Raw genomic sequence first — 13,514 nt, 5'->3', positions numbered from 1 at the left:
TAGTGCTGACACAGGATTTGGAGTTCTCAGGTCTGCCAATGCCTTGGTCATGTTGGTCACTATTGTCTTTTTTTTCTGGTATCCTTGACCTTGTGGATTTGTGTCTAACTTAATATTAGACAAATGTCTAATTTAACATCCCCTATTTGCTAACACCTTATGCAAGTATGGTACATCTGCTATAATTAATAAGCCAATATTGAGGCATTGTTTATATAAAGTCCATACTTTATTCAGATCTCTTTAGTTTTTAACTCAATGTCTTTTTTCCTGTCCCAAGATTCCATCCAGGATACCACATCACATTTAATTGTCATGTCTCCTTCATCTCCTCTTGGCTGTGTCCTTGTTTTTGATGACCTTAATTGTTTTGAGGAGAACTGATCAGGTATTTTTGTAGAATGTTCTTCAATTGGGATTTATCTGCAGTCTTTCTCCTAATAGGCTCTCTCTCTCTCTTTTTTTTTTTTTTTGCACTATTATTTGCTTTTGCATCTTTGAAGTGAACTTCTCTTAGTTCTGATGTATTTATGATTTTTTTTCCCAATATTCTTGGACTTCGTTTGCTAATACTTTATTTAGGACTTTTGCTGATATGCTTTTAAGTGAGATGGACTCTTTTTCCTTTTTCAATACTGACCCTGTCTGGTTTTATTGTCAAGGTATCACAAGGTAAGTAACAGAATTTAGAGGGCTTCCTTTCTAATCTCTGGAATAGAAAATGATAGTTTTTCTTTTATTTGAAGCTTCAGTAAAACAGGGAATTGTCTTTTATTTTTATAAATCTATTCAAATTAACCTACTGTATTATTTTAAAACACTTATATTGTTTTTATAGTTCTGTTCCCTTTTTACTCTCATTATTTTTTCCTTGATTAATCTTGTCTTATTGATGCTTTTAAAAAGTGTTTTTTTAAAAGATTTTATTTATTTATTCATGAGAGACAAAGAGAGAGAGAGAGAGAGCGCCAGAGACACAGGCAGAGGGAGAAGCAGGCAGAAGGAGAAGCAAGCTCCATGTAGGGAACCCGACTTGATCCCGGGTCTCCAGGATCACACCCTAGGCTGAAGGTGGCGCTAAACCGCTGAGCCACCCGGGCTGCCCTATTAGTTCCTTTTTTAATTAACTTCTATATATCATTACTCTGCCATTCTTTTCCTAATTTTTTGAATAGGACACACAGATCAATAATTTTCTCTTTTCATATACGCACCTAAGGCCATATATTTTTCTCCATATAAGCCTTCAGCTACAAACTAGAGATTTTGGTATGTAGCCTTCACTGTAGATTTGTTTGAAATATTTTCTAATTCACAATTTAATTTCTTTTTGGGTTTAATTTATTTGAAGTGTAGTTTTTAATTTCTTATGTATTTTTCTTTTATCTTTTTGTCCTTAATTCATTTTATCATATTCACAGGATGTGGTATAGTTTCAAAGCATGTGGTGTTAAGTTTTCAAAGCATAGACATGTTAAGACTTAATGATCTAATTGGTTAATTTCTGTAAATGTTCCACGTGCTTTTAAAAATCACATATTTTTAATTTAATTTCAAAGTTTTTATATATATATCCATTCATTTTTTTTTATATATATCCATTCAATTAGGATTAATTGTATCATGTGTGTCTTCTCTATTCCAATATTTTTTCTGCTTAACTCATCAATTAATGAAAACTCATTAAAAATTTTCTACTATGATACGGTTTTATCAGTAGTTCCTTGTTATTCTGTCAAATTTTGCTTCATGCATCTGAAGGCTATGAAGTTCATATAAATTCAGAATTATTGCTCTCACTAATAAGTCATTTCTGCTTTAAAGTTTACATGACTGACACATATAGTTAGCTCAGCAGTCTGTCTTTCTTCCTAGCTACCCATGTATTTATTTATTTACTTAGGATCTTCCTATACATTATGTATTAGGGTTACCTCCTGTAAACATCATATGGCTAGGTTTTATTTCTTTTTTAAAATATTTATTTATGAAATTATTTATTTTTGATTTATTTATTCATGAATTTATTATTTATTTATTATTTATTTATTTATTCATGAGAGACACAGAGTGAGAGAAAGGCAGAGACACAGGCAGAGGGAGAAATAGGCTCCCCACATGGAGCCTGATGTGGAACTCGATCCCAGATCCCAGGATCATGCCCTGAGCCAAAGGCAGACACTCAACCACTGAACTACCCAGTCATCCCAGGTTTTATTTCTTCAATCTAATTTAAGAGCTTCTGACTTTAACTGCAAGTTTACATGGTTTGTATTTATTGTAGTTGCTGACTTTTTAAATTTTATTTCTAACATCTTACTTTCAGCTTCCTGTTTAAGTCACTTTTGCTTTGTTTCTCTCTTTTTAAGTTGATTGATTTATTTAAGCAATCTCTACACCCAATGTGGGGTTCAAACTCATGACTGGACCTTAGATCAAGAGTCAGCATGCTCTTCCAAATGAGCCAGCTAGGCACCCTGCTTTGCTTCTCTTTTGAATCTTTGGAAGGAGTTTAAGAGTTGTGTCAAATCTCCACCACTAATCTTCTTCCTCTATTGTCTTACAACATTCCCAAAGTTCTGTTCCTCACTCCACACAAATGAAGACAGACTAATTTTCAGGCACTTATCACCACCATTATCAATTATCATCAACATTTTGAGTATATAAGTTGTTGGTGTTTTTAAAGCCTAATCAAAGAAATTGAAGCACAATCTATGGATGTGAGGAACTCAAGTAGAGAAATGACAAGAGCCAACAAGGAGCAAGGAGTGAACCTGAAAAGGAGCCAGGGCAGATTCAGAAACAGTTCTGTATGCTTCCAACACTGCACCCACAGCAGCTGCTGATAGCTTATTATATTATTTATGGAAAGATCCCAAAACACTGAACAAAGGATTTAATAAGGATGGTGCATAGTGTTATGGAAAGGCCTTCCAAAACACAGCAGCACTGTTCGTTCTTAGAGGAAAACACATCTGTATTTCCCACAGTGGTATCATATAATTAGTTGAGGAGACACATTACAATGTGCAGATATAATCCAAGCTGAAAATCCTACATACTGTGCCTGAAAGACAGGAGGTAGAGACAGCAAAAGCCTAGTTATGGGCCTTCTAGGTTCATGACTTTTGTAAAGCCTCAGAAGAGAGACAGCTTCTCCTAATGTTTAATCAATATAATAAGTGCATCTGTCAGTCTGAGAAGTTATGCTGAAGCTTTAATGAATGCTTATAAATCAATATAAGCCCCCAACTGAACAAATAGCATAATATGGTATTTATTTTTCTCATAAACAATGTTCTGATGTCTTTAATCCTCTGAGGGGTTAAAAAAAAAAGTAAGGGGATTAGATGATTCATAGGTTTGTTTAATTCCCTACCACCACCCAAATTCAGCCATCCAGAGAGATCAGCTCCCAGCATTCCAATCACACTGAAACTCAGGCTGACTAACAACTCCAAGTAACTGTAGGTCACATACCTCACCACCTATATATCCCTGCTACCTGCCAACTAATAGAGTCTTAGTTATGAAAATATCCCATGTAGAAATGTCTGGAGTTTTTTTGTTTGTTTTGTTTTTAGATTTTATTTATTTATTCATGAGAGACACAGAAAGAGAGAGAGGCAGAGACACAGGCAGAGAGAGAAGCAGGCTCCATGCAGGGAGCCTGATGTGGGACTCAATCCCGGGACTCCAGGATCACACCCTCAGCCAAAGGCAGGTGCCAAACCTCTGAGCCACCCAGGCATCCCAGAAAAGTCTTTCTTAATACTGCTTTTCTCTTAGAAAAATCTATACCCCAATGATAAAATCCTAGGAAACATCCTTCACCACATTACCAAAATATGTTGAGTCCTTTAGAAGTATTTGAAATGACTGCCTGCCCAATATTACTGTGAAAAATTTTTAAATGAATTGACATGTTTTTGCCCAAAATTATTCCACTCATGGCATAAGTAACAGAACAGATGCTGACATTTTACATGTAGATGGTTCCTCAGTGAAGCAGCACTTAATTAAATATGGGGATTTGAGAGATTTCAGAAAATTTTGTGTTCACCCTAAAAATACCAAGTATTTAGTTTATTTTCTTTTTTTATGAGGAAGCTAGCATGCTAGCCTAGTATCTTTCTGTTTCATTATTTTTAAATGCTACAGACATTTTAAATTTTTTATTAAAAATTTTTTTAAAAATTTATTAAGGTGGGAAGTCTCACAAACAAATAAAATCATATCATCTTCTCCAAACATACATGATTTTAGCAGAGAAATCTAAAGTATAGAACTTTGCAAATATGCAAAGGATTTTAGCATGAAATGTCTTGGTAATTGGTAAAACAAGGTCCTTAGAGACCAAATGGAGATTTCACATGGCTGCAATTTTATGTAGACTTCGTAGAAGAAGAAACATAGCTAGCACTTTGGAAATGAGTTACCATTCCAGTCTGAAAACTAAATGAAAGGCACAAACCCAAAGGCTCGACTGAAACACCTTCATTCTGGGACCAGAAAAATCAGGCCTGGATTTTGATATCAAAAGTGGAGAAGTAGCTGGTTGGCCTTCTACTGACCACCATTACAGCCTGACTCCTTTTCTTCCTCATCTGCTTTCCAAACATACACTATTCATTTTAAAGATTTTAGAAGGTGAGCAACCAAGCCCATAGTAGTCTATTACTGTTAAAAAATATTTCATGTCTTCCAGGTAGGTTAAAGCCTAGTGAAAATGCTGAAAATGTGCACAATGGCAGAGGACACCTTGTTCCTGCCAAGAACAGTTTTGGTGGCAGGTTAACAGTGAATGTAAATTCACATACACAGCTATTTGGAGGCAGGACTGTGATGAATACTCTAAATGAAAGAGATTTTGAAACTGAACCTTATATATTTTTCATTCTTTAAAAAAGGTTAAAATTTAATTGCTATTTTTAACTAAATAAAACAGTAGCCTGCAGCTTAATGCTTATTCAATTATTGATTTAAGTATTTATTGAATATTCTCTCCTGCTATGCACCATCCTAGGAGCCAAGAATCTGCTGTGACCACAACCGACAACATCCCTCTCCTAAAGCTCATATTCCAGTGAGGGAATACCAATAAGTCTCCTCCAAATAAACTAAGATGTTTGATACAATATCTTATTGAACCTTATCTTAAAATGTATCACTGACCTGACAGGAACCTGGAAAGGAAAGAGCATCAAAGCTGGCTTGTACCCTTTGGAATTCTGCAAACCCTTAGAATTCTTAGTTTTTCTGATAATGAAAAAAATTTAAAATATGCTAAAATTGAATTAATGATTGATATTAATTTTTTAAAATTTTTATTTATTTATGATAGTCACAGAGAGAGAGAGAGAGAGAGAGAGAGAGAGAGGCAGAGACATAGGCACAGGGAGAAGCAGGCCCCATGCACTGGGAGCCCAACGTGGGATTCGATCCCAGGTCTCCAGGATCGCGCCCTGGGCCAAAGGCAGGCGCTAAACCACTGCGCCACCCAGGGATCCCTGATATTAATTTCAATCAATATTTCTTATTGATTATTTCAATCAATATTTCTTATTGATTGAAAGCTTTTTTTTCTCCATCTTGTTTAAGAAAATCTTCCCTAACTCAAGGTCCTAGCTACATTTTTAGGAAGTGTTTTCTTCCAGAAGTTTTTAAATCATTTCGCATTTCAGTATTTTATCCATCTGTGAGCATGGTGTGATGTAGAGATTCTATTTCATTTTTCTCCATATGGCTAAATACCTGTCCATAGGCATCTGTTGAACAATATATTCTTTGTCAGATCTGGAATGCCAAGTCTTTCATATATCACAATTCCATGCCTGTGTGGATTCAATATATATTTTCTATATATTCCATTCCATTAGTCATACTGTCTATCCTTGTGATTAAAACTTTAAGAAACTCTAGAATCGGGCAGCCCAGGTGGCTCAGCGGTTTAGCACCGCCTTCAGCCCAGGGTATGATCCTGGAGTCCCGGGATTGAGTCCCATGTCGGGCTCCCTGCATGGAGCCTGCTTCTCCCTTTGCCTATGTCTCTGCCTCTCTGTGTGTCTCTTAAGAATAAATAAATAAGATCTTTAAAAAAAAAAAGAAAAGAAAAGAAACTCTAGTTATCACACTGTTTGTGGCTATCAGGATAAATGTCTTCTATCTTCTTGGTAAGCTCCTAAGTCAGTCATGGCTATGACTTACTCATCTTTTTATTTCCTATAGCATCAATATCAGTATTTCTAGATTGTAAATTTATATACTAAATAAGAGATGAGGTCAACAGCAATACTGCTTCCCACTATAAAGTCATAAATACCCCCCCTCTAAAATCATTACCTTAAGAGAAAAAAAATTATGTATTAGCTATGTTTTATTATTTTCTGTATTCTTGATGCTCTGCCATCTAGGGTTTTCCTGACCAGGAAGAGACCACTCCTCCGAGGATTAGCTAACTCCTAGAGATAGCAAACAGTTCATGTGTCTTTTATATGCAAACCCACCAATCCAACACTCATATGTCCCAAATATCTCCTTTATCCAGCTGTTACACATCAAGGCCTAACCACTCCAGGGCAGGTACCAGGCAGCTGGTCAATGCTCCAAAGTCAGTTGAATTTATTCAAACTAGCTAATCTTAAATGTGCTTCATCGGCCTTGCCTTGAAATGACAATAAAGGCTGTTGCCTATGTTTTCTTCTCTCTCTCCCCCAACTCCTTGTGCTTCTCCACGTGTTCCCTCTTGCCCCAGCATGGATCACCATGGCCCTATTTCCAGGGACCTGTGAGTATAAAATTTTACCCTCATAGCAATTATTTCTATGTCTTTATGTCTTACCATATTTGATTAAAACAAATTCTTATTTTTAAAGAAGAAAAATAAAGTTAGCTGTTATTTTCAGCAAACACATAATAATGTAAATGAGAAAACAAATACAAAACTATTAGTTTGCCAGTGATGAAGGAATTCAAGAATTTAGAAGCAGTTTATTATCCTAATTGGTAGGCTTGCTTATTCAATGAGAAAAAAAAGATACACTCAAATTGTTTGATCATTCTCTTTGCATGTCCTAAAGATCAGGCTAACATGAGTTTTATTCTGTATATTTATGAAGAAATCGTTCTCTTAAGAACAGAAAGTTAAATTCAGAACAGTGATAATCCTTAAACCTTATCATATTACAGTTTGTCCTTTTCACAGATTACAAGATGAACTATTGAACTGAGTGTACTGATTCTCTATATTAGTATTTCAAAGAAGAACTAAGTATTTGGAGGAGTTAATCACAACATAGAGTGCATCATATAAGATTACCTCACACAAGTTTATTAAATTGACCTGTCCCACGCATACTCTGAAATGGGATCTAAACTAATCTTTCCAAAGGACAGACAAAAGAAGTAGGCACCCAATTTTCTTTCTTTTCAATAAAAATAATTAAAGCTAGTTCTTAAGTAAATTCAACTTATTGAAAAGTCATGATTGCCCTTGACAGTACTATAATGATGATTTCCCTTAGATAATCTGTATACTGGATCCAAAGAAGCCATTTATTCCATAAATGTATAAATAATTCTCAAATAATTTTAAAGGGGTTTGCAGTAGTAATTTGAACAGCAATGTAGTAGAAAGGAGTAGACATAGCACTGCACTGGAGTCAAAACACTTTGGAAGCCAGTTCCAACTCTGGCAATTACTTTCTGGCTAGATAATATGATTTCTCTGGGTCTCAGTTTCCTCATTTCTAAAATAGCATTTATAAGACTTGGCCTGCTTGCCAAACAGAATCAGAGAAGATACCTTAAGTCTTTGTAAATGGTTATATCTCTTATAAATTCATAGTATTATTTAAAGTTATTATATATATCTATGTATCATTATATGTAAAGAATTTAAAATAATTTTTAAAAGAATAAAGTTTGAGAAGCACCAATTGCTACCCAACAATTTATAAAACTAAGCACATGATTTTGCCAATCATTTTCTCACTGACTCTGAAAGGCTTCTACCATTGGCAGCTTTGAAAACGTAGGCCAAAGATGTCCACTGTCTTTTGACAGCACTACAGTATCATAAGGCAATGCATTATTCACTTACAGTTAAATGGTTTGTTTTTCTTTGTTCATGAATTTATTCTAAATTAAAATACACATTAAAGACACATTAAGATCATACTTCTTAGTCTTATCTACACCAGTTTTCTATGTACATTTTATTAAATTTTGATATTACTCCATCAGCAATTTCCAAGAATATTAGAGATTGGTTAAATATTATTTCATATTAATGAAAACCAAACTTTGCTTGGTTAAAAGAAAAAAAAACTAAGCCAAAATTTTAGCCTTTATTTACAATTTTAAAATGATTTTTAGCAATTTGTGCTTTCTAGTTTGCTGTTGTTTTCTTAAAAGGGATCTGCACATAAGCATGAATATGGTAGGCCAGGAAGGACTTGTGTGCGTGTGTGTGTGCGTGCAGGTGTACAGCTAAAATTGCACAATGCTTCCACATGCACTGTACTGGTCACCTGACTTACGTGTTTACATATTTATTCCTCCAACAGCCCTATAATAGGGACTATTATTACCCACATTTTACAAAAAAGAAATTATAGAGAGATTAACTTGCCCAAGGCCACCCCAAAATTCATTGGCAAAGCCTGGATGCAGCTCCAGAAAGTTTGCCTTTGTAATCTATTCAGTTATCTTTTTTTTTATAAATTTATTTTTTAGTGGTGTTCAATTTGCCAACATATAGAATAACACCCAGTGCTCATTCCATCAAGTGCCCACCTCAGTGCCTATCACCCAGTCACCCCCATCCCCTGCCCACCTCCCCTTCTACTACCCCTAGTTCATTTCCCAGAGTTAGGAGTCTCTCATGTTCTGTCTCCCTTTCTGATATTTCCCACTCATTTTTTCTCCTTTCCCCTTTATTCCCTTTCACTATTTTTTTTATATTCCCCAAATGAATGAGTCCATATAATGTTTGTCCTTCTCCGATTGACTTATTTCTACTAAAGCTGTTCAGAAAGATAGAAAGAGATGGAGTACTTCCAAACTCGTTCCATGAGGCCAGCATCACCTTAATTCCACAACCAGACAATGACCCCACCAAAAAGGAGAATTATAGACCAATATCCCTGATGAACATGGATGCAAAAATTCTCAACAAGATACTTATCAACAGGATCCAACAATACATTAAGAAGATTATTCATCATGACCAAGTAGGATTCATCCCCGGGATGCAAGGCTGGTTCAACACTCGTAAAACAATCAATGTGATTCATCATATTAGCAAGAGAAAAAACAAGAACCGTATGATCCTCTCAATAGATGCAGAAAAAGCATTTGTCAAAATACAGCATCCATTCCTGATCGAAACTCTTCAGAGTGTAGGGATAGAGGGAACACTCCTCAGCATCTTAAAAGCCATATATGAAAAGCCCACAGCAAATATCATTCTCAATGGGGAAACACTGGGAGCCTTTCCCCTAAGATCAGGAACAAGACAGGGATGTCCACTCTCACCACTGCTATTCAACATAGTACTAGAAGTCCTAGCCTCAGCAATCAGACAACAAAAAGACATTAAAATCAGACAACAAAAAGACATTCAAATTGGCAAAGAAGAAGTCAAACTCTCCCTCTTCACCAATGACATGGTACTCTACATAGAAAACCCAAAAGACTCCCCCCACCCCCCACCAAGATTGCTAGAACTCATACAGCAATTTGGCAGTGTGGCAGGATACAAAATCAATGCCCAGAAATCAGTGGCATTTCTCTACACTAACAGTGAGACTGAAGAAAGAGAAATTAAGGAGTCAATCCCATTTACAATTGCACCCAAAAGCATAAGACACTTAGGAATAAATCTAACCAAAGAGGTAAAGGATCTATACCCTAAAAACTACAGAACACTTCTGAAAGAAATTGAGGAAGACACAAAGAGATGGAAAAAATATTCCATGCTCATGGATTGGAAGAATTAATATTGTGAAAATGTCAATGTTACCCAGGGCAATTTACACGTTTAATGGAATCCCTATCATGAATTCTAAGAATGTAATACTCAGAGGGGGAAAGTAGCAAAAAACACAGAATATATCATTTTTTGGAAGTCTAAAATCTAAATTATAAAGAAATAATACTATAAAGAAATCAAGAAAATTGTTATTGAACAAATTGGGACTATGGTGACAGGAGGACGAGAGAATAAAAGGGATTGGAAAGGGCCTAGAGAGAACTTCACTTGTGTGGGATCCATCTATTTCTTAAGTTGGGTAGCAGGCTTACTGGTGATTATTTTATTACTACACCCCATCATTTACATGTAGGTCACAATTTACCTTGTATGTGTCATTTTATTGTAAAAATTAAAGAAAATATTAATCAATAAGATATTCAAACTCTTTGTGATTTGTGATACATGTGGGTTGGATAAATTATTTTTCTCTGTTTCCAGAGTCAAGCAAATTTGGTCAGGGATGGCAGAGGCTTGGCATGAGTATCATCACTCCCTCCCATGGTGGTCAGTGGTCATTGGGATGGCTTGCTTCCTCCCATGTCTGACCACTGTTTTAGGATTTTCTCCACACAGGAGTCTGAGAATTCATGACTGATTATGAACAGGTGGTTGGGACTGCCACATCAATTTCATTGGAGGTAGCATCCACATTATCATTGTGTCAAAGGATTCCTAGAATTCTTGCAGCCAGGTTAACTCTGGGATTCCCAACTGGTAACACTGATGCCTCTTTTTCAAAGATGCAGTTACCTGTTAAGTTGGAAGCATCGGTGGGACTCAGTTGTAACCAATGGCGGGCATCGGAGTCAGTCACAACATCTGTGGGAGTGTTCAGTTCTGGGTCTTCCTCACAGGTTGACCATGGGCTCATGGACAGCTCTGCCTCATTGCTATAGCCCAGAGCTGTGTCACTGCTGATACTTTCACCTGGTACAATGGAAGAACTGAAGTATGAGATAACAAATAGCTGGAAATCAGAATGCTCCCCATTACCAACATGCAAGTGACTGAACAGTTGACACAGCAGGAATAGTTTAGGGGATAGTGGCTCAAAAGCAGACTCTGTGGGAATCTTGGTCAACAAAATAAAGCTCCCAGGTGCAGGCCATTAATCGTCATTAGGAGCTCCCTTACATCTCACCAAGGGACATTCTTTTCAAGGGAGTTTTCAATTCAGCTACCCCATATGCCCAAAAGATGACATCAAGTCCTTCAGCTTTCTACTGCAACTTACTCCACTATGAAATGGGCATGGGTGGAGGAAGGTGTGGGAATGTCTTTCACCACAAATGCAAATTTATCCTACAAGAGCCTAAGGATGCTTTTTACCTTGTGGTTCAATGTTTAAACCCAAATTCAGAGTGAATTATCAGGCTCACTGGGGGATGAGGTGTCCAACTGCAAAAGATTTTCTCCAAAAGAAATTCTCCCCTTTAAACACTAAAAAGTTCTAATTTGTCATAATACAATGATGCTTTCAAAGGCGATTAAGCCTTATAAAGCTATTTAGTCTGACACAAACCAAACCTAGACAGTCTGCTCCTCCAAGTTTTCTACTTCCCAACAGTGCAAAGTTGCCCCCTGTCTGCTCACTCTTCTGTCTGCTCTTTTTATTTGCTGCTGACAGTCCCTCAGCCTTGTTGCTTCTAATCTGCTGTCCTCTATTCACGTGCCAAGAACTGCCAGTTGCCCCAGTAACCAACCTGCTAGGTCCCTAACTTCATCTGCCGCAGAACTCCAAGCCAAAAGAATCTGAAGGTGAAGCCTAAGAAGAGCTCCTCTGCCTCCACCAAAACCACCCTAGATCTGGAGGAGATGTTTACTGTGCTTCTGAGAAGGGGGCAGCCAGGAAGCTGGCTTCAGAGAAGCAGATTATTAGGGCTATAGTTTATGGTATATAATACGTCTAAGGATTTGAACCAAATTTCATTTTTTAAATACTTATACCATTGACTTCAATGTCTTTCTGAGGCATTTTGCTCCAAGTCTGTATGAACTTTCTGGGAAGATCATTCTTCCTTCTGGGTCTGTTTGCTCACCCTTCCATTGACCTTGGTTGTGCCTCTCAGCTGGAGAAAGGCCCAGGGTGGAAGGACAGGCCTCTATGACACACAGAATGGACTGATCTGTTTTACTATACCTGTGAACTAACCATCCATCAATCCTGGGATTCCAGGAATAAAAATGTCCCATTTCACAACCATGTCTCTTCAGAGGATATCATACAAGTCAGAAAGTAGAAGAGAATAAAATAGATTGACTCAAGTTAGACAAACACAAACCGCATTTCCTGGAACTTACTCTTCTGTCTTTCCCTACATTTTCCTTGTGTCTGCTGCAAATCATCTTTTAAATCCAATTCAGCAGGACTGCTGCTTCTTCGAACTAAGATCTTTAGACAAAAAGAAATAATGCATTTGTTACAGGAAAGTTCTGATTTTTATAAGACTGTTAAGTTTCTAGTCTCCATTTCTAAAGAAAAAGAAACAAACAATAATAATAGCAACAAAAAAATTGAATGATGTTTTCCATTTGAAGGATATGTGTTCACAAATTATTGTAATTGAAAAAAAAAAAAAAAAAAAAAAAAAAAAAAAAAAAAAAAAAACAAATTATTGTAATTGAATTATAAATTACTCAAGGTCTGAAACTTTTGGCTTCTCCTTTGTCAAGTGGCATCCAATTAAGTTGATCTACTGAGAAGAGATGCCAATTTCTATGGAAGTAATTTAAAGTTTTATTTGTACCTCTCCTTCAGCACACATACATAGTGAAACCAATTCTGCAGAAGGCTAGGTTACCCAGGAATGGTGCCGGCAAGGAAGGCGTAAACTCTACCCAGACATCTAAAGGTCACTTTGTGCCTCCTTGTTAAATGTGCAGCAGACCTTCTGGGGCAACTCCACACTAAAACATCGGAGAACTAAAACATTTGGAGGCAATCTGTATACTCTAAAATGTATAACTTGCTTGGAGACAAAACACACATTACACAAAATGATTACAGTGTACATAAGCAAAATATGCTCTCTAAAAGGTATGCAGAATAAAGTGTTACCTTAATTGGCTCACAGTTACAGGAGAGCTGTTCAAGAAGGCAACAGACATGAAGTGGTAGAGAGAAGGCAGGAGGGGATTCAAGGCAGGAAGCACTGAGTGGTAATCAGCAAGTTCTATGTGCAGGAAAAGAAGCTGATTATATAGCAGGCCATGCAAGGCAGTCAGGTGAAGAAGGAAAATGTTAAGAAGAAAATGCAGACCACCTTCTAAAAGAGGTAGCTGCCAGGGGGCCTTCAACATCAGGCTACAATTTCAACCCAATATTGACAAAATGAACAACTGTGTGTCCCAGACAATAGTTTACCGTGATTAAAATATAACTAGAAAGGTAAGTCTAGTCGTCATCTGTGGGATAGATTAAAATTAAGAAGAAAACTGCAATGGAATTGTAGTGATTAAGGAATGAAAGGATATA

The 13,514-nt window shown here is 36.6% G+C and overlaps 1 protein-coding gene across 9 annotated transcripts in view; it reads right to left on the bottom strand.

Moving 5' to 3' along the window:
• Positions 1–13,514, bottom strand: part of RALGAPA2 (Ral GTPase activating protein catalytic subunit alpha 2) — a 327,065-nt gene that overhangs the window by 169,214 nt on the left and 144,337 nt on the right. For all 9 annotated transcript variants that reach the window (XR_005377488.1, XR_005377489.1, XR_005377487.1 and 6 more), the window contains 2 exons: positions 12,341–12,431; positions 10,790–10,966 (listed from right to left, as the gene is read on the bottom strand). Coding sequence is in view for 2 of the 9 variants with exons in the window: in XM_038571432.1 (XP_038427360.1) it covers positions 10,790–10,966; positions 12,341–12,431 (268 nt within the window). In the remaining 7 variants the exon portion in view is untranslated. The remainder of the gene's footprint in view (positions 1–10,789; positions 10,967–12,340; positions 12,432–13,514) is intronic.

The sequence above is a fragment of the Canis lupus genome, chromosome 24 (genome assembly GCF_011100685.1).
Source record: "Canis lupus familiaris isolate Mischka breed German Shepherd chromosome 24, alternate assembly UU_Cfam_GSD_1.0, whole genome shotgun sequence".
NCBI classification, from domain to species: Eukaryota; Metazoa; Chordata; class Mammalia; order Carnivora; family Canidae; genus Canis; species Canis lupus.
Note: the sequence above shows the minus strand (reverse complement) of the source record. Positions and strands in the feature narration are given on the sequence as shown.